Source organism: Sebastes fasciatus, chromosome 21 (genome assembly GCF_043250625.1).
Source record: "Sebastes fasciatus isolate fSebFas1 chromosome 21, fSebFas1.pri, whole genome shotgun sequence".
Lineage (NCBI taxonomy): Eukaryota > Metazoa > Chordata > Actinopteri > Perciformes > Sebastidae > Sebastes > Sebastes fasciatus.
The window spans coordinates 22138472-22161064 of record NC_133815.1 but is presented as its reverse complement, the minus strand read 5'-3'; the positions used below and the strand labels follow the sequence as shown (position 1 = coordinate 22161064).

The 22593-nt window shown below is 40.4% G+C and overlaps 1 protein-coding gene across 1 annotated transcript in view; it reads right to left on the bottom strand.

Moving 5' to 3' along the window:
• Positions 1-21808, bottom strand: part of olfm3a (olfactomedin 3a) — a 31403-nt gene extending 9595 nt beyond the window's left edge. Inside the window, exon 1 of the mRNA XM_074622210.1 lies at positions 21464-21808. Coding sequence (XP_074478311.1) covers positions 21464-21532 — 69 coding nt within the window. The 5' untranslated portion in view covers positions 21533-21808. The remainder of the gene's footprint in view (positions 1-21463) is intronic.
• Between the last annotated feature and the right edge of the window lie 785 nt (positions 21809-22593).

Below are 22593 nucleotides of genomic sequence, written 5' to 3'. Positions count from 1 at the left end.
TTACACTTTTGCCTCGTGTTTCTGGTTTTGGAAAGGCCAAAAAAAGACAGTATCACTCTTAATACAGCCTGTGCACACAAGTTCAACATGTGGAGAAATCCACAGCTTGACAGGCCTGCTGTGCCTAGTTACGGTTGCTAAGCTATGATTGGACAATGTGGACAACAGTGCATCATTTTCCATAACCACATGGGTCGGAGTAGAATATTCATAACATGCACATTTGTCAACAATCAAAATCTAAGTTTTGTTCATTCATGATGTTCTTTGAATTGAAAGGTTCTATTGACCCTACAGTGTCTTTCTCAAACTTTTGCTTAAGTTAAGTTAAGTTTTTTTCCTGCTACTATATGTCACTACACCGCCACTACGTTAGAACTGTGGGGTTATGCACAACATCTTGCCATTCAACTTTGAAAACTGAAGATATAAACTTTGAGTAACTTCAAGTACTTTTTCTCAATTATTCATAGGACCTGTGGCCATGCACTCTCTCGCAGTGGAGAGATTTAGCTGACGCTTCAATCAAGCAAAAACAGACAAACAAGCCTGAAGATGCTTTTGTATTCATATAAATATTTATGTACTTTGCCAGCAAGGACTCTGATGGTAAACCTTGTCATCCACTATAATCCGAGTGACATATCTGAAGAAAAGGAGGTACATTTGGAGGAAGGGGGGTTTATGAACAAACAGAATAGTTGAAGAGGTGGTTATGTAGGAAAACAGTAGCTGGAAAAAAAAGACAATGAAAAGAGGACAGTGCTGACAAAGAACAAGAAAGAGGACTTGACTGTCAATTAGGGGGAAAGAGATAGAGGTAGGAGAGTAGGTACGACGGCACATATATCACTACAGAGAAGTACAAAGACAGCCAGCATAAGATAATGAGATGAGGTGAGGGATAAACGAGGAGGGCACCAACGTGTACGGAGGAGAAAATGAAGGAAAACAGACAGAGAAGTAAAACAAACAGGCAGATAGATGACATTGGCAGAACAGTCCATCTCACCAATGCTTACATACGGATTAAAAATAAAGAGTGGTTCTATACAAGCACTGACTGGCATTACTTATTCAATTAAGCCAAACTAGAACTGGATGATGCATGAAGAACAACATGTTTTACCTTGTGCGGTTTAATAACATAGTATTTTATTTATGAAATTGTGTTGTTGATGAGGCGAAGACTAATTTTTCTATATTTTCCATCTCTCACTGCACGTTAGATAGAAGAAGCTCAGACTCCAAGGCTACAATGGTTTCACAGAGCTGAGCGCCGAAGTCTAGTCATTAATCATCCTCAGAAAACAGCATCCAGCAGCTCAAAGCTCTCCCCAGCCGCACAGCAGAGTTTTGCTCCCTGCACATCCTTCCCCCCCCCCCCCCCCCCCCCCCCACACACACACACACACACACACACACACACTCATGCATGAATGGTTACGTATAGTATGTACTGCACACACAAACCAGTTGCCAAGATGTTTCCTCTGTAGTTCTCTTCTTGATCTCCCAGTCTTTCTTGGCCAGGGTTAGACTAATGGCCTTTTTGAGGCTGATATGCAGTATAGTCATCAATACTTTTTGAGTGAAGTTGCCAACAGACAATATTTTGTGCCAGTATTCAATATGTTTACAGTCAAAACCATAAAAACGACAGCAACGTGTATAACTCCTCCATGTTTAATCAAGAAAAATGGATCCTGTGGTGCGGAGGCCTCTTGCCCAATCAACGCTAAGATGCAATAACACTTTCTCAAACTCATACCAGTTATTATGTCAATCAAGAGTTTACATTTACAAGTTTCTTCTTTAAAGCAATGCACCAAATAAGTATTTTCTATGCAGCAAGCTTATACTGTATCAACCTAAGACAGATTTGATGTGTCATTTCTTATATTGCCTCTGAAATTGGTTTCTCCACATTTACCTGATCTACTCAGACCTCTTTCTGTCTCCTAGACAACACGTCTCTCTATATTTATTATATTTCTTTCTACATTTTTAAACATTAATGATCTTTATAACAAGAACATACTTAGTTCATTTCTGCACTTAAACTTATAATTAATTGAAAGCTATTTTTACATCTTAACCTGTCTGTTATCTATTTCTTCATTTGTATCTTTTGAACTCATGGATTCATTGACCACGAATAACTTTCTGTACCTTTCTTGGTTTCACACCAAGCACGGATTTTCATACTAAAAATTTCCATGGAAATTTATAAAAAATGATTTTGTGGGTTCTTATGAATGCTTGCACACCCCTGCGGAACATTTGTGCAGGGGAAAAAAATATTCGGACCGACGTCGAAATTCAGTGGATTTCGGCCTGTGGTAATACATGTTTGACCATTGAAGTCCTTTGTTCCAACTGATGTCATTCTGCATAATAACTAGCCGTGTGCTTCTCTTTGTTGCACGGAAAGTGTGTATTTTCGGGGCCTTGGAACAATGGGCGTTTGTTTTTGGGTAACGGACTGTTGGACAAATGGGCTTTTTCGGTCCAATGGGACATTTTTCGGACTATTGGTGTTTTGGAATAACAATGGACCGTCCCGTTCTCAACACCCAATAATGTACAACAAACACTACTACCTCATCGACCAACTAAAGGACAATATATGGTTTGAGATCGCCCAGCAGCTGGGAAACGATGAAGATGGTAATTTAGCTGACATGCACTTGTTAACGTTATTTGTTGGTCAGGGAACAGGGCTAACCACAACAGCTAGCGTTAGCATCACATTTGGGGTCTGATTAGTTTATGCATTGTGTAGTTAACTTTAACCCCTTATGGGCCTTTCACACAGAATGTGGCAATATAGACATTCTCTGTCTGGATAGGTTTTTGTTGTGTGGAGTGGACACGGCACTTTTATTAGGAAAGTCATTGGGCCTTATTGACAAAAATGTAACAGGGCAACGCGGATAATCTGCACCGGACCCGGTGTGCATAGTTGTCAATGAGGGAAATTCAAGTGCAGATTTTCTGCATTCCCGCACTGCATTTTCGCATCACACTGGTGAAAAATGGCTTTTTGGATGACAATATGCTGTGCTCTACATTGTAGAACCAGAAATATAACACAACAATAGAAACACCTTACAATACAACAGTATGATACGTCAATATCACAAATAATAGCCTGCAAAATGACCATATAAAATTGCCTCTTCATCTCTGTGACAGTCTCACCAAATATATGACAGGTCATATTTGTCACTTCATTAGAAACCATCATATTGTACAATTGTTTATGTTATGGCATCCACAGGGTAATCTAATATTGACCTGTTATTTGAACAGGCCACTATTTTTCAATGATCTAATATAACTTACTGAGTCAAAGATTATAGGACAGTCCAATAGCCACTAATAATGAGTGATCATGACTTTATTACTTTTATTACTGCACACAAGGTCAGTCTCACTTCTAATCCCTATTAATTAATGTTGGACGTTTATGAGGTGACCTGATTGAACTGTGAATCAGCCCTCAAACTTTTCATGCCTCAGTGAAGCCAAGAGCGACATTTACAGTACAGTATATTATGACTATATCTGTCATCTGGCCACCCAGGATTAACCAGGTGACAGGAAAGGAACTGTCGTGGAAAAAATGTATTAGACATGAAAGAATGTTTTGGTGTTTTGAAAGACCTCAGAGTCATTCACTCTCAGCATGCAATATGTGAGAAGGCTCTGGTTGTCTGGAGGTTACGATGAGACCTTGCAGATGTTCCCGAATCCCATAGTAAAGAGTCTGGACCAAGGGTTACACAACATTTTTTTGCCTCCTCCAAGGTGGTGTGATTATACGTTACTCTGTATGACATTGGATACACTGTATAAGGCTGAGCAAAAGCAATGTTCAATAAAAATACATGAGCAATGACCGTCTAGCTCACTTTTAAAGAAAGTCCTTGGTATTTGATGGTAGTCTGGAAAACATCCGAGGCACTCTGATTTTGAATAAAAAATACTTTATGAAATCATGGATGACCACCAACATGTTTCGATTCAGCAAGTCTTCATCAGGTTGTGTGAAGTTCAGTGATGACAGGTGTTCAAATGTGACATGAGTCAGTGGACATACAAAATGTATGTAAATATGTAGTAAAACTAACTCACACATATACTGGCTTAAAGACAAAAAAAATATAAATAACAAATTAAGATCACCAACTGTGAAAATAACGGAATAAAAACCATAATGTGCTAATGTAAACTACAATACTCACACAAATAAAGGCAAAAAATAGATAAAATATGAAGCAAATAAATAAATTAAGGATAAATATAATGAAAAAACAATAACATAAACAGACAACAACCTTATGGGACTCTACAGTATGAATAAATAGTACTTGTCCAAAGTATTAGTGGCACCGATAAAAATGTTTGGAGGAATGTATAATGATGGTTTACAGAAACAGGATGAGGCTGCACTGGCTGGTAAATATGCAGTTCAAAACTGTATAATGGCAACATCCTAATATAGAATGGCAGCATAGTGTTCCTTGTCAACTTTGATTTTGTAAGCTCATAACATACTACATCACATGATGAGATACCGTAACAACCTTATGGGACCCTACAATGTTAATGTGTGTGAATTATACAGACTCAGGTCACATGACCATTTGATGACTTTCAAAATTTGAAAGTCATCAAAATACCTGTCCTTACAACACAGTGCATGAATCACGTTTTCTTTTACATCATGCTGATGGCAACGAGTTCGAGGTGTTGACTTGGCCTCCAAATTCTCCAGATCTCAATCCAATCGAGCATCTGTGGGATGTGCTGGACAAACAAGTCCGATCCACGGAGGCCCCACCTTACAGGACTTAAAGGATCTGCTACTGATGGCTTGGTGCCAGATACCACAGCAGACCTTCAGAGGTCTAGTGGAGTCCATGCCTCCACGGGTCAGGGCTGTTTTGGCGACAAAAGGGGGATCTACTCAATATTAGGCAGGTGGTCATAATGTTATGGCTGATCGGTGTATACAGTATATATTTACTGTATATGGACTATATATATCTTGGACTGCCACCCAATACCAAGGACTTCCTTTCAAAGCTGAACAGGCACTGTTCTTCTATTTTTATTAAACTACGGGCCTCATCCTTGAAGAGCAATTGATTTTTTACTCCAACATTACCAACACCGAGTTTTTTTGACCCAGGAGGGATGTTGTTTCACCAGTGTATACGCTGATATGTTGATGGATTTTATTTCGTTGCCTGAATGTGTTCTTTAATGTATCATGTAACATTATTCAGTCAATTTGCGCTGCCCTTTTTAAATGTAGCACAGTTGCCTTTATCTGAGTGCAATTTTACACTGGTAATTTTACCCTTTTTTACACTTGAGTGAAATATTGGTTGGCTGATGAAAACACACACACAGAGGAGCACTACACGTCCCTATTCTCCCTATGTCTACAGCTAACAGATCCAGAGAATGGTGCTTCGTTCAAGAATTGAAAACTGTCCAGTTTTGGCTGATGCTAATTAAAATTTGACCTCATGATTCAAAATGTAACACAGTGGTGGATTTGTGTTCAGCATTCTTTTTCTTTTTCATTCCATTGCATCCTGATAGTCAGTATTGTTAATATATGCCAGAGGTAAAGAGAGGTAAAGAGAGACCTCGTTGACCTGATGGAAGCAAGGAAAACAGACTATTCTCCTTCTGAAATGTTTAACTGAAAGAGGTCACAGAGCATCGTTTGCTGAAGTGCTGTTTTGTCAGCCAAGAGTGAACTATGTGGGGAATATTTTGGAAAATGGTCACCGCCTCCGCTCACAAGACAGTTAAGGCCCTGACACACCACGCCGAAGGTCGGCCGTCGGACAGTTTGGGCCCATCAGTGAGCGTCCGTCGGACTAGTTTTTGCGGTGTGTCCCGCACCGTCGGCTCTAGTCTGCCCGTGTCGGAGGCTTTTCGACTGATTCAGCATGTTAAATCAGATGGGGAGATCGTCGGTGAGAGAAATCCCTCTGATTCGCCGTTCAGCTTAAACGAATCAGTGTACAAGAAGAGAAACTGAAGTGAGGAAAGCAAGCAAACGATTAAAGTCAAGAGGACAGAGAAGGCTCTTCTCATTTTTCATCTTCATTTCATCTGATTATTCCAATACACAGATATTTTCACAACCACATGGTCATCTGGAATGCAGCTAAGTGGTGAGTGAATATAACAACGGCTTGTATATCCGCAGTCCTCGGTATTCCAGTTTCCCTTTTTGAAAGACGAATAACGACTACCGCCACCTGGTGGTGTGGAGAGTTATTTCCTTTCACGCAGGCACACAACGTACGTGCTACCTGAACGTTGGCTGTAGTCTTTGCGGTGTGTTCAAATGCAACTTGTCGGCCGAGATAAAGGCAATGTGAGGCGACGGAACAGTCGGCCATCATCGCCGCTAGTTCTTTGATGTTGGCTTGGTGTCTGGGCCTTTAGGCCCCGATCAGACAGGGTATGTTTTAGTATGCTAGGGTGGCTCGTTGTAATTGTTTTCAATTGTTTTCAGCACTTTGCGCGCTGCTGTTGCGTTGCTGAGTGCCTGGTGTTTAGCGCTCTGTGTGCCTCAAGTAAAAAAATGCCAGACGTCATTAGCATTTTTTCTCATTGTGGTCACTTTTGTTGGATACCTGGAGCTTTATGACTTTAACAGTAGTTACCGTGATCTGAACAGAAAACAGCAGAAGGCAAATTAGTGCGGTTCTTGAGATTTTGGGTAACCTGTTTTCATTCATTTAAACTTTACTGATAACTATTTAGGTAATGTAGAGTTCATGGTTTGTATTAAGGTAATGTTAGCACTCATTTGGTGGTTGCTTAGCAACAATATAAAATAAAAAAAATGCGACAAACTGCAAAAAACTCTCCGTCTGATCGGAAACAAATAAGGCAGTGGGGTGCGCCTCTGTGTGATCAGGGCCTTAAGCTGCTGTCTGCAGTGCCTCCTCCACAATCAAAAGCAGAGATGCGCTCCTTTAGGCATGACCTATTATTGCAGCCATTGGATTCAAGGTAAAACAGCAATGGACTCTGCACCTGAACTCATTCAGATACAGTGCTCTCTCGAAAGATGCTCTCACATCAGCACCACAAACTGCCTTTTCATCTATATGTGCAAGACACAGACAACTTCATCTTGGGTGTCTTGGTTCACAGACATGGCTCTCATTACCGCCCGGTGGCTTTCTATTCTTCTAAACTGCCTCCTGCCTCCTACCAGGGGATGACAGCATGCTTTAGAGCTGTTGCAGCAATGGCTATCCTAATTGAGAAATCAGCCCCCATTGTTTTGGGCACCAATTCTCAGTCTTTTGCTCTTAATGGTCTGCTACCCATCACATATCAGCTGCACATAGATCCGGCTACAATGCAACCATTCAATCTAGCTCTAACAATTCGGCTCCTAGAGCCTCATCGTTGAACTCAACTACATTGCTCCCATTGATTGATATGGACGATGAGCTAATAGCACACGACCGTGAAACATTGGTAGGTACAGTTACATCACCCAGGCCACAGTTGATGCAAACCCCTATTCCAAATTCTGATTTGATTTTCTTTTGTGATGGTTTAGTAATCACACTCTCGGACACCCAATATCTTTCAGGTTAAGCTGTAACCACTGAAAGAGATGTCGTGGAGATGTATGCTTTGCCTCCTGGAACATCTGCTTGTGCTGGCTCAATATTAGAGGATAATTGGGTAGATTTTAGGTCCGATTCGCCCCTCCCGACAATCACAGGGGTGTTCCCAATTTGAATCTGGTCTGAACAGATTATCTGCCCAAATGAACCTGTAGTGTGAGAGGTTTACAGACATCATTTTAATTTTACAGACTAGATCGGAGTCTCCCCAATTTTTTATATCTTTGATATTTCCAATTTATTTGAAATTCTGTAGTGTGAAAGGAACAGCGATGGAATATTGAGCAGAAACCCGCAATAGCCAATGAGAAGGAGCTGACCAGGAAGCGCCACCAACCGGATGTTGCATACTTGTGTGGAAAAGAAACACTTGCACTGTAAAATGCATAAGGGTCTTCCCATTACGTCTTCCCAGCCATGACTTAATTCGGTGCAAATACATATCACAAACAAGTACAACCATCTGAGAATGACGGTCTGTCTCCATCATTGTTTATTCTTTATAGTCATGTTTGATCATGAGAGTTTCTGCGAGAACCGAAGTCCCTGGAATCGCCACTCTGAATCCTCTCTAAAAATGTGCGTAGTTGGTCTATTTGAATGAACTTGGTGTGGATTCCTATGTTTTCAAGTCTACTGGAGGGGATTTTGCTGATCTTGTACCCCTCTAACTTACACTTTTTCTCATTTACAAAGGGGAGACCCCAAATAGTTGACTATTCATTCTAGGAGCCTGATTCAATTGCCAATTTCACAGTCGGATTGTTGCAGTGGCGGAAAAATGTGATTATGAAACAAAGGATCATTTGGCCTATATGGGGTGCTGAATATCTAATTTTACATACAATTGCTTGGTTTCTCCCAGTACATCATGATATAGAAAGAATGCATTTATTAATCAGAGCACTCACATAGAACATAGAACCGTCAGAGCACTACATTTATTTTGAATTTATGAACAATTCTCTGTCAAATCCTCTCTCTCTCTCTCTCTCTCTCTCTCTCTCTCTGACTGAAGTCATTTCCCCTCTGTCTGTGGATTTCTTCAATGAGGGGGAAATGGAATTACGGCCGAAAGTTCTATTTACAACCACAAAAAGCAAGCAGGCAAAGAAACCATGTGTATCTGTCTCTCTATCGATCTCATCTGCTCTGTTTCAGTACTATAGACAGCGGCACATCCAAACAACAAACAGCGTTGTCCATTATTCTGAAACATCAGCTAAATGGACTTGCATTTATATAGCGCCTTTCTAGTTTTCCGACTTCCGACTCAAAGCGCTTTACACTACATGTCAGCATGCACCCATTCACACACACATTCACACACTGATGGCAGAGGCTGCCATACAAGGTGCCAACCTGCCCATAATCTGCCCGTCTAATCGAAATACTCATTCACACATGGCACAGCCTTTGGAAGCAATTTGGGGTTAAGTATCTTGCTCACATGCTTCAACGTGTGGTCTGGAGGAGCAGGAGATCGAACTTCTGACCTTCTGATTGGTGGGCGACCCGCACTACCTCTTAGCCAGTCGCCCCTGAGCAATAGTCACATTTATCTTGGCCAATCATTTTGTTGGATTTGCTATTTTTCTAAAGATAAAAGCTTAAAGAGAGGGGTATCAATGAGCAAAAAACAAAACAAATACGATTCAATGATCAGTCAACGATAGGCAAGACTAATTCCTGACTTGACTAAATTCTTAGTTGGTGACATCCCTATATTTAAAGGCTGATAAAAGGATCAACCCTCGACCCATGTCAAACTGGCCATAAATGCGAGCCCTACTAGTAAATCAAGGAACACCAACTGGACCAAGTGTTGCCCATGTCAGCAGGAAGATCTAAAGTCTCCTCAGGCCAATCCTGCCAAAAGAGAAGATGACGGGTATGTGAACTTGGCGAGGAATATTCCTCTATTTCAGTCACTCCATGAAACAGAGGAATATTATATATATATATATATACATATATATATATATATATACACACTAACAATCAAGCTAGACCCGGCAAGACTTGACAAAGGTAGTGGGATAGCACAAAAGCACGACATCACAAGAGTTGCAGCCTCCTGTTCAACAACCCAAAGTTACACAGAGCTAAAAAAGATCAACCCATGCTAATCTGCTGCAGATATCTTATAGTTTAAGAGTATTTTTTATAGTTTAGAGCTTTATAGATTAGAGTTAGAGGACAACTGGGGCTCATTGAGTTATTCTTTTATTCATTAAGTGAAGATTGACCTGAAGCTTACGTTTTTCCACATCAAGAATGGAGGTATTTTTTTAACATAATCTGATGTGAAATGCTCAATTTTATTTTTATGTTTATTGTTTTGTGTTATATATCTTGTGTTTATTGCAGGACTAGTTTACTGAAAGTGCTTGACTTAGCCTAATAATGCTAAAAGGCTGCAAGTTTTATTAGGTGCTTTTAAAGTATTAGTCACGTTTATTGGCCAGCGTTCTCCTGTAAAACTGCCTCTGCTGTGGCTAGTTATAGTCACACTGGAAGCCAGTCGCTAGTAGTGTGGCTCCATGGATGTCAGTCCGTCTGTCGTTTCACCACTCTGGTCCAGAATAAAATCTCTCAACAACCTTTGTACTGATATTCATGGTCCCCAGACGATGAATCCCAATATCTTGGCATGTAACAGTAACACTAGGTCGAAGTTTTCACATCTCTATATTTGAGGGATTGGCACAATTTGCACACAGTCATGGTTCCCAGACGATGTATCTTAATGACTTTGGGGACCCCCTGACTTCCTCTGGCATCACTATGAGGTTGACATTTGTGTTGTTTTTTTACAAAATGTCTCAACAACTATTGGATGGATTGCAATGACATTTCGTACAGACATTTATGTCCCCCTCAGGATGAATTGTAATAACTTAACCTGTCCTTTAGTGCCATGATCAGGTCGAAACGTTAATGTGTCGAGTACTTTGGTTTATGACCAAATACCTGCGAAATGAATGGCATTCCTTTCAGCCTCAGCTGTCCATGGTAAAAAGAAAAAGTTAGCATGCTGACATTCTAAACTCAGATGATGAACATGGTAACGTTATACCTGCTAAACACCAAGCAGTGCTGCGCCTAAGCTCGGGGCACACATACAACGTCAGGAGCGCATGGCGGCTGCGTGGCGTGGTGGCTGCGTGATACACGCGTCGTGTGTTCACGCCAGCTGCGTTTCGGCTGCGTTTCTGCTGCGTTTCTGCTGCGTTTCTGCTGCTGCTGTCAGCCCTTTCTTTCTACATAGAGTTTGCCTTTTAATGGCCATTTAACTTCATTATAAATGTGATTTATATTTATTTTAGACAGAGAAAGGTAAAGAAACATGTGGTCATTTGTAAATAATAGTAATAATCCACAATTAAAACTCCGTACTATATTCATTCATGGAGCTCTGCAAGTCACTGCATGTTCTAGAACACTGTCCGGCACATGTTGCAGAATAAAAGCGTTGTGTTAACAAATGAAGACACGTGAGATGCGCGTCTGTGTGGCTGCTCTAACCCGTTAACAGGGAAGCCGAAATAAACAAAACAACAGGTAACGCAGCCGCCACACGCTCCTGACGTTGTATGTGTTTCCACGCCGTAACAGTACAGCTAGCATGGGTGCCGTAGAGGTGACACACTGCAATTTTGGCACCAAGAATGAGATCATATCACATGGTACGCCGCCCGCCACTCATTTTCCATATTTTGGTCACGTCATTAGGTGTGGGTACACCCACACAAACCTCTCTAAAATCACACAAACCCGTTGATTCATGTTTTGCTCGTCTTTCCACTTTATTCCACGTCATACAGAATATGCAACATGATGAGATGGAGATTATTCGGGTTACATTTTATAGTAGTATTCGAAGAAACCAAGGATTTTTTGTTATAAAAGTGAATTTATTTGTGGCGCATTACCAGGATCCGGAGATTAAGCAGGATAACTATTTCTTTCAAAGATTGTCGGCGAGTATTTGCTGTTTGAAAGTCTATTGTCATTCCAAAGTTCCAAAGGTGGATTTGATTTTCCAAATCTTGGATCACTCGGTAGAAACATGCAAAGTCAACAGCACCTACAGCGCGTAAACAATCATTTTAATGAATTCCTCCCTGTGGAAGATATGATTCATGCTCTTCACAGCAGACAGGTATCCTGCCAATTACACGCCTAATTGAATCCCTTTTCTGTTTGTTATTCTGTCATCAACATGTACTTTACTTTGGCTACTTCACGCTTAACATTATCTTTGTCCTCATCAACCTTTTGTGTGATTGAGGGAAAGACGTAGGGAGTTGATGAGGGAGTGAAAGTGTATGGATAAGTTAATGTGGGTAATATGGTTAAGAGTGAGCTAGTGAATGATGTCAGGGCGCCGTTGTCATCAGATCCGAATCACTTCCTTCACCCTCATCCGTGACTGTGAGCAATTTACGATTACAGTTTTGAAAACACGGGTGAAAGAGGAGGAATATTGAGGAGGAATATTGCTTCCTGTTTTACTTTTTCATGCACATTATTCAGTTCCAAGTAAAAGATCTTTGTTTGTTCTCTGTTTTCTTGTCCTTTTGGCCGACAATCTTTTTCTATCAATGTTTGCTGTTTTTTTTTACCAATTTTGGTTACATTTTTAGGTTTTATTGTGAGGATATTCCAAAATACCTGCTTTATATACTTTAGAGTATTTATACGCCAGTAATCTTTCGTACACTTGAGTAACATTTCTGTAAAATCACAATACTTGCTTGATAGAATAAATTGCTGCTCTTTGCACCCCTGTATGCAAAACTAGTTGGACTCCAGCAGAGGAGCGATTCTGTTTAGTGCTAAGTGGATCTGTTTTAGCCACTGCCAAGATTCACAGTGAGTCCATATACTGTACTGTAGCTGACTGTCTGCACCGTAAACGAATCTCCACCCTGCAGAGTAAAGCCTTGGTCTCTTGATCAAATTCCTTTTTGCCAGTCTCATGATGTCTGATTCCATTTGCTGTATGAGTCCGGCAATGTGAGGAGGAACTCCCCAGAGGGATACCACAGGTGAGAAGCCGGCGCTGAAAAAATTAAAAGATTGTCGGTGGCAGTGGCGGAAATCCATCTGTTATTAATACAGTCTAGATAAATAGCGGAATGAGAGGTATATCCGACTCCCGCAACAGCATCAGCTGGAGCTGCAGAGAGGCAATAAATGGACACAAATAATTTAATTCTAAGTAGCCATTATCATTGTTTTGTCACTGGAGTGTAACATATGGAAGTGGGACTATATGAAGCTTACTCCGAGCTGGAACATTCCTCCCCACAGTTCTCAGACACAACAGGAGGATGGAGCTATAAGATAATAGACTGGAAATATCTCTCATAAGTCGCACATGCCTTCACAATTTGACTCTTCGGATCTACTGGATATCTGTGTGCATTACATTGCAGAACAACAGAGTTGTCACTGCACCGATGTCTCGCTTAGATCATCTTTTTAGCTATTTAAAGCAGTTACCAGACAGGTTAAACAAATGTGTTAGGAATTCATCCTGTATCTACTTTGCTTTGCAATCAACCTGTTTTTAAACCTGGAGTCACAGGTTAAAATTAACATTTTGTGATATTAAAATAATAAAAAAAAGCCTCCATTAATTTATAGACAAATCCAGGTGCCCGTGATGCCAATAAAGCTAAATCTGGTATCGCAGTAAGGCTGCCGTCCTCCCTGCCACAAGACAGAGACCTAAACAGATGCTATCTATCCAGTCATCTATCAACCTGTCCAAACAAAAAGCCACCAGGGTATTGGAGCCAAGTGAAGTGGAATGCGCATGTCAGGACTGTAACTGATGATCATACTGCTTAAATGAGTTAACATTTTAGCTCTAATGGCAGGGGAAAATGAACTTGCATGTGCAGCCAGCTCTGTAACCAGACTGATGCAGACATCTAAGACAGCTATGACAAATGGTAACACCCCTAAACACAGCAGCAACAGCAGCAGCAGAAGCAGAAATCCTGGCAATCCTGAGACCAAAAAGGTTTCCAGTAAGATACTGACAAAGACACGACACATAAGAGGGAGAGGGAAAATGCCATTTTTTCTCTCAAATGTGACTGTGATGAAAGGCGTGCAGGGAGATTAATTTCTTAGAGGCATTCCACCTTCTCGGCCATTTTGACCCCAGCGAAGAGAAGATTGAATAGATAATTCTGCAGCAGCTCGGCACATTCTGCCCTAGACGGTCTCTGAATGAGCTCCGGCATTATCTCGTTCACACCCTCGTGCTTCTTCTCTAGGGTGTGCTTTGGCGAATCTTCTGGCTGAACAGGACAGCATGCCAGTCAAAAGCACCACGGAGGATGATAATGAAACAGTCATCAAACATTATTGGTGGGGTAAAGCCAGTGGACATCCCAGGCCACACTGAATGGCACATGCATACACCAGCAGAATACTAAGCAGCTGTGACAGTGCTGAAGTTATTCCTCAATATGCTGAAATAAAGGTTGAAGATGTCTCAAATTACGATGGGTTGTAGATAGGGTGAAAAAAAATTAAAACATAAGATTGGTGAGATAAGACTGGTGTATTTGATCAAATTTTAAGCACCCTCATCTTAAGCACTACACTTTTGGGCTACGTCTTACCCGAGGAGGCCCTGTAATTGGAATTTTCACTTATTATGTTGGTAAATCTAGTGGAGCAGTCTGCCGGGATAAGAACCCTTCTTTAATTGAAGCCCAAATCAAATCTGCGTCATCAACATGCACACGTCTTGGAAGATTCTCGGGGTAAGTGTTTGTAAAGTGAGTGTGTGCTCATTAGTATTGCACATGAAACTCTCTAACATTTTCTTTTCTTTTCGCATCTTGGAAAAGGACATTCCTGCCATATTAATGTCAGAGAAGCTGCAGACTTTTAAAAAAAATTGCTGGAAAGTTAGTTCACCTGATTATTTCTTCTAACCTTTGAATTTTCCCCTTCTAATTATGCTCCGCAGTGGTGTCGGTATGTTAGGATGTTGAAGCCGCGCCAAAAAACTTCTTCACTTCAGCCTCCATTCTGATGTAGAAGCAGAAGAGTGTGCCGGATATAAGATTATGCATAACTTAAGGATGTAGGCGTTCACACTGGTTTGGTATCAGCAGCTCAATAGGCAATAATTGCAATTATAGGCTCTACTAGGTTAAAACCATCAGAACCCTGCTTTAAACTCTTAGATAGCATTGCATTAATATGTTCAGTGCGTTCCCAGAGGTGCTTTGAAGTCATATTGCAATTTATTAGGTGTAACTACTTTCCTTAAACTTATTTCCTTTACTTTTACTTCAGTGAGTGATTTTCTGTTTCTTAGAATGCCTTTCAGCAACTTTGAGGTAATGTGCCTAAAGTTGTTGCTTCAAGTAAAAGCAGGATATATGGACATGTGAATATGTAAATTCACAGTAGTTAGCTGACTGCTGATGAAGAAATCAATCATATCTCCTCTTAAACATTGGAGTTGTCGCTAATATAAGAACGATTTTAAAGAACTGACACCAACTGACTTTTACACTTGTATTGATCTCTATTGTACAGCAGCTGCACTGGAAATCTACAGCTGACCGTTCATTCACTAAACCCCTCCCCCAAACAGTGATCGTCCAATCATAGCTTAGCAACCGTAACTAGGCACAGCAGATCTTTCATCGGATTTCTCCACATGTTGAAGCGGTGTGCATGTGGCTGTAGCAAAAGTGATACTTGACATTTTAAGAGTGTGGTGTCTTTTTTTTCTATCTTTTCAAACAACCGAAGATACAAGAGTGAAAGTGGAAGGAATGGATAAGATGCTCTAACAGAGGCTGCAATTGTTAGAATGCCTGGTTTACTCTCTCAATAAATACGTAACTGGTAACTTCTAAAGAACATCATGTCAGCTAAGCAGTCAAACAGGGTTAACTACAATGCAATACAAAAACAAAAAATCGGTTTCTTGAAAAATTACTCAAACCGATTAATTGATTATCAAAATAGTTGGCGATTAATTTAATAGTTGACAACTAATCAATTAATTGTTGCAGCTATAGTCTATTAACACAATATCATGTATGTAGCGATCAAGTGCATTATAAAGACCCCTTTTATAAGATTCTTGTTTAAACGAGTTAGCTCAAGCTAATCAAATCTGCCTAGTTGGGCAGCGGTGGCTCAGAGATAGAGTGGGTTTGATCCCCGGCTCCACATGTCCACATGTCACATCCCAAATTGCTCCCGAAGGCTGTGCCATCAGTGTGTGAATATTTAGATTAGATCCTGATGGGTAGGTTGGCACCTTGCATGGCAGCCTCTGCCATCTGTGTATGAATGTGTGAATGGGTAAATGCTGACATGTAGTGTAAAGCGCTTTGAGTGGTCGGAAGATTAGAAAGGCACTATATAAATGCAAGTCCATTTACCATTTGACGGTTGCAGGCTATATAATGCCAAATCAAGTAACAATTGTTTCAAAAATTTATATTTTATTCATTTTGGGTGGTAAATCTAAATCGCATATGAACTGTGTGATAATGAAAAGCTTAGCAACTGTAACTAAGGGGGGTGGGGTTTTTAGAGAACGTGAAGTTGAAAAAAATACACCAAAATTCAAAACAGACATATCACCAGTAGTCTTATGGTATCTTTTAAGTTTTAGGTAACCTATATCAAACTAAACTCTTCTGTAGTACTTCTAGTTTAAAACTACTTAATAAGTTTTCTTACATTTCACTTGTAAGAAATTAATAAGCGCAGCCCGTAATCATCTCTTCGGTTGATTGAGTACAGTATAAATTCACTGAGACCACAAGCGTCTTCCATTCCTCTCAAGTCCAGCCTTTCAGCTCTCGTGCTGTGATATGCATGTGATATGGGCTCCGCTCGGGAGGTAATTATAGTAATCATAAGGGCAACAGAGGGAGAGGGTCGTAACTATGCCCCTGGTAGATTCAACATCATGTATCAGCTCCTGTAATTATGGCTTAGACGGTTATTAACTGAGATGCATTCACCCAGAGGAGTGAAAAAAAGCTCAAAACAAGGGAAAGTCACTATAAAGACTCATAATCATCATCTATAAAAAGAGAGCGACTTTCAGCATTATACATATTAATATTACCTCGTCTCTTTTTAGATAGAACAGTATGGACTGGAAGCCTCGGGCATAGCAGCACGAGGCAAGAACAGGAAATTGTTCAGAGGCTTATTTGTCACTGTCAGTACCGAGACATCTTATTACTAATCAACAGGATTAATTCACTTGCCTGACAAGCATAAGCTCAATTGAATTATTCGCAAAAAGTCCCTGCCCCACACACCTAACATCTGACACATCCTAAAGCACATATTCAAAGAAAGTGACAGGAAACTCATTACAACCTCACACGGACTCAGACAGTCTACCATCTCTCTAAGTCCGAGCAGAAAGCTCCGTGTATTTACCCTGCTGCTGGTATAAACAATCCACATCCATCATCAATGGACTTTCTTTATATCCAGTCCATCAGCTCTGACGACCCACCTCCCTGCTTCAAATGTGAAACACGCGGCGTCACAACTAATGACTTTGCTGGCGAGTCTTCTTGGCTGTTTGCTTTGTTTGTGTTGACACATATGTATATTTAGAGGTTGTCGTCTTTAATTTGGCCCCCGGTGGGAAACGGTGATGTGAAATATAAAATGGTTGTGTAGGTGTGTGTGCCCACAGCATCTCTCATCTTTTAATATGGCATCTGTGCCAGACAAGTTCTCCTAGCCAGCCTGAGTGTATCCTCCACATAAATGCTAATGCAAGCTGAAAAAGGATTTCAAACAAGCAGAAACAGCATCAGCTCCTGGCAGACGACACCTCCAGCTCTACCATACACAATAACTTCAAAGATGTTTCATATGATTAATGATCAACGGGACGTCGTATCAATGAGAAGACCTAACATTTCTCCCCCCCAACCTTTGCAGCTGTGATCACATTTCAGCTCATGTTTTGATCAAAACATGAAACCTTTCAACAGAAGCTAAGGCTGAAAACTGCTTCTCTGTAAATCTGCAAATTTGGCATTTACATTACAGGTGGATTAGACTCTGTGTGTGAGTGTGACTGCATGTGGGTGTGTGTATGCCTGCCTGCCACCTACTCACAGTGGCTAACACAAAGGGCAAGTGCATACACAAAACTCCATCCCACTGGTGTTGTAACAAAATTCCCGAGAGGAACAGCTCCCAAACATCCACATTATTCACAGCAGCCATGCACATCGTTTGTTGTCTATCCACTGAGGTGCAAACAGGTTTGCTGTTGCTAACCAGGTTACTTCATATCCCAGAGAACAACATGGCACTGTTGAGCACAAACGCAAATACATTGGTAGTTGTATCACAATCTCAGAACCAATTGGTTTCCGTTCTGACGACGGATGCCTCAGGGGGTTCCGGTGTAGCAAGCGGATATCTGGGCCAAGCTTTCCTCTTCCATGTGTCAGTTAACGTGTACAGTCCGATTAGTAACTTGAGTTACAAGACTGGAGTTGGAGTTGAGAGACGACGTCTATGACCAGATTGTTTCAGAAGTAGCCAGTTTACAAGCTCATTTTAAACCAATAAAAAGCTAAATCCTCATCAGAGGATAGCCAGCGGGTTCCCAGATTGCATTTCGGCCAATGTGTTCTGCCTCTTTTGCTCTGTTTACCTGCATTCAACCGAAGCCTGCTCGAATGTGATTGGTCAATACTACTCGGACTGAATGTTAACCAGCTTTTATTGTCACATATTGTATTGTTCACAGCACAGCACACAGTGGAATTTAGTCTCTGCATTTAACCCATCCTAGTATAAGTATTAGTATTATCAGTGGGCAGCTACTATGCAGCACCCGGGAAGCAGTTTGGGGGTCCGGTGCCTTGCTCAAGAGCACATTGGCAGTGTCCAGGAGGCGAACTGGCAACTCTCCAGCTTCCAGTTCTCACTCCCTACCTGGTCCGTGCGTGGTTTTGAACCAACGACCCTCCGGTTCCAAAGTTATGTCCCTGAGTCACTGCTACCAAATGTAGCTGGAATGAGCTTACTGGAGATACTGTAGGTAGATTACTGTCATACTGGAGGTACTGTGATACTGGAGGTACTGTGATACTGGAGGTACTGTGATACTGGAGGTACTGTGATACTGGAGGTACTGTGATACTGGAGGTACTGTGCTGCAAAAGAATTGAAGCTTATTTAATGCTGGAATTATCAGATCATAAAAAAAGAGTAATAATGAAATACAATGTTGAAAAATAACTTTACATTTAAATTTTAAATCTAAACATTAAATTAATGCGATTCAAGCTAAAATCTCTAAATAGATTTTAGCCATTAGCAGTGATGACTAAGCAATGAAACTATAGATATGTCTGGTGCATTTTAAGTTGGCAACTGAATTTTTGGCAGCGGTCTGACGTCAGACTCCTGGAGTCTATTAAGTCTCTCTCTCTCCTCCAATCGATATGTCCTCCAGGTGCAGGATATGATGTGTAATCATAAAACTCAAATTCCAGTCATCATTTTGATCATGATGAGAGTAACACAGTGCTGTTAGCAGTCGCTGTGTAATTAGCCGGCTGGCACGGACCATAAGGGAAAACTCAACTATGCAAATATTTCATTTTCTCACAAAGGCTCCTTGGGGATCCGTTGTGTACAGTCAGTGCTGAGGTATCTGCCAGGATCCTGCCACACCAAGACAAAGGGGGATCCATACTGTTAGCCCCAGCTTCAGCCACTTTATCCAGAATAGATCTGGGTTTTAAGAGGTTATTTTAATGTTGCTAAAGTGAACATGTGGGGGGAAAAAGGACACATAAATGTCAGGAGGTAGAGGCTGCCACCCCTTATTGTAATGAACAAAGCCTTGTGTACAACGTCTGACAGCCCGTGAGTGACAGCTTAATAATTTCCAGCTTAGTGTAATACTATAAAAGGTTTGCCTTTCCAGATCTTCTTTAAACACTGGAGCAGAAAGGGCCGTGCTACCAATTTGCATGCAGCTCTTGCTCCAGCAATAACTCATATTCCTCAATGGCAGCGGTGTATTCATTGATTTAATCAAAACAGATGAAAGATAGAAACTGAACTGAATGATAGTCATCAGAGGTAACCAGGGGTAACACTGCAGAAATACATTTCTAAAATATAGAGAGAATGACATATCCAGAGGTCTCTGTTAATGCAATAACAAGAATCGATTCCCTTTTCACTGAATTGCTAAAAGGTGATAGAAATAACTAAACTGAAGGCATCAAAATGCTTTTCTGTAAGAGCAGCAGTAAAAAAACAAAGGCATTGGAACAGAAAAAGCAGCAAGTCCTCACATTAGAGGAGCTGTATATAAGTAATTGATCAATCTTCTAATTGTTTCAGGACTATTGGAGAGGATCAAGGATCTCAACCCTATGTATAACGCAGCATTGGGTGCACTCTCCTCAGCATCATTGCGCTCTGCTCCAAAAGGTTTAGACAACAAATGAACTGATGGATAACGTTTTCTCCTCTTCTGTGGGTTGCTGCACAGTTTGTGTGGTGAAGTTTCAGCACCATGGACAGATCCACAGCCTCAACCAACACAAGACCCTGAGTAACATATTGATTTCTCCATTCATCATAAGGGACTCCTTTAGTCACGGTTATTTCATCTTTCCTTTAGTACAAAACTGCAAATCACTGCTCATGTGATTCCATTTCCCTCAGATTTACTTAATGTTCTTTGCACAACGATAAACCAAATACTGTCAGAAACAGGAACACAGTGTTAAATTAAGACAGAAGAGAGGCAGTCCTTGGTGGGGGATAAAAAGGTTATGCCACTGGGACATAACCGTGCTCCTGCTGGGCTCAACTATTAGTCATACACAGCACAAATGGAAGCATATATAGTCATGTATTAAAAACAATCATTAGTCTATGCTAGTCTAATGCACTTGCTCTCACTGTTGCATCATAACCCATTTGTCTTACAAACAAAAGAAGATCCACAAGTGGGCGAGCTGGATGAGTATAAAAGGTGATTAGTCACAGTGGAATTGTGTTCCAGCATAAACCCCCATTTTGGTACATAGAATTAATATTATATAATATAATATACCATAATAAATAAATATAAGATGCCGTTTCGATGTTTGGCTTATTGCATGACTGATCATCACTACACTTTTTTTTCCCCTCTAACATGGTGCACAAAACTGCATTGAAAATGTGCCAGTTTAATGTTTTCTTGCTGATCTTGCTGAACACATATTTCCTATAAAACAACACTTAAATACACGAATTAATAAGGTTTATTTGTAAACTCGTCATACACATTATCTACTAACAAGCATTGCATTTTCAAGAAGTTTTAATATTAATTCATATGACTTGCTCCAGCCCACCTTCAGCCTATTCATAGCTGTAAATCATTATTATTATGATGATTATTATGGGAATAAGTGCAGCTGGGTGCATTAAACCTAAACCGAAGTGTAGTGCATGCTGTAGATTTGTGAAGCTCTTTAAATCGTGTCTAACCAGGTTAATATTAGGGCTGGTAAATAAGGCAACATTAAATAGTAGGACTTTTGGGTGAAGTTTGGCATGACAGCCTCCATAAAGAAACGGACATGTAAACCAGGCTACAGGCTGGAGCTGTCCAAAAAACCTGAATAATATAGCCTATAGCTGTTAATTAGAGCAACACTCTGATATGAAACAGCAAGCGCTTATAATAAAATAATATGCAACAAGGAACTCACCATAGAGGGGTATAATCCGAAGATGGTGAGAGAGAGGACCGGGTACAGGACGCTCAACAGGACCCGCATGGTGACGGGCTCTCCTCCGAGGTGCAGTCCGCTAACATAGAGAGCTCCTGTCCTCCTGTTCACCTCTCCGCGTCTCTTACTGGTGTCCAACCTCAGACAGAGACAGAGACAGAGCGCTCCGACGGCGGAGCAGAGACCTCACGTTCACCGGCATCACACCACCGCTCCACGGTGATCACACTGAAGGCACGGAGACGGGAAAAAAAGTTTTGAGAGAGGGAGAACATATTCAAATATCTCAGTTGAGCAGACTGCAGGGGAGGTGCGGAGGGCATGTGACATCACTTGATGGGTTTAGGGGCTTATCTATCTATTTATCTATCTATCTATCTATCTATCTATCTATCTATCTATCTATTGCAACTATTGTAGGTCTATCTATCTATCTATCTATCTATTTATCCGTCTATCCATCTATCTATCTATCTATCTATCTATCTATCTATCTATTTATCCGTCTATCCATCTATCTATCTATCTATCTATCCATCTATTGCAACTATTGTAGGTCTATCTATCTATCTATCTATCTATCTATTTATCTCTCTTATCTATCTATCTATTGTGTCTATCTATCCATCTATTGCAACTATTGTAGGTCTATCTATCCATCCATTTATCTATTTATCTATCTATCTATCTATCTATCTATGTATCCATCTATCTATCTATCTATCTATCTATCTATCTATCTATCTATCTATTGCAACTATTGTAGGTCTATCTATCTATCTATCTATCTATCTATCTATCTATTTATCTATCTATCTATCTATCTATCTATCTATCTATCTATCTATCTATCTATTGCAACTATTGTAGGTCTATCTATCTATCATCTATCTATCTATCTATCTATCTATCTATCTATCTATCTATCTATCTATCTATCTATCTATCTATCTATCTATCTATCTATCTATCTATCTATTGCAACTATTGTAGGTCTATCTATCTATCTATCTATCTATCTATCTATTTATCTATCTATCTATCTATCTATCTATCTATCTATCTATCTATTTATCCGTCTATCCATCTATCTATCTATCTATCTATCC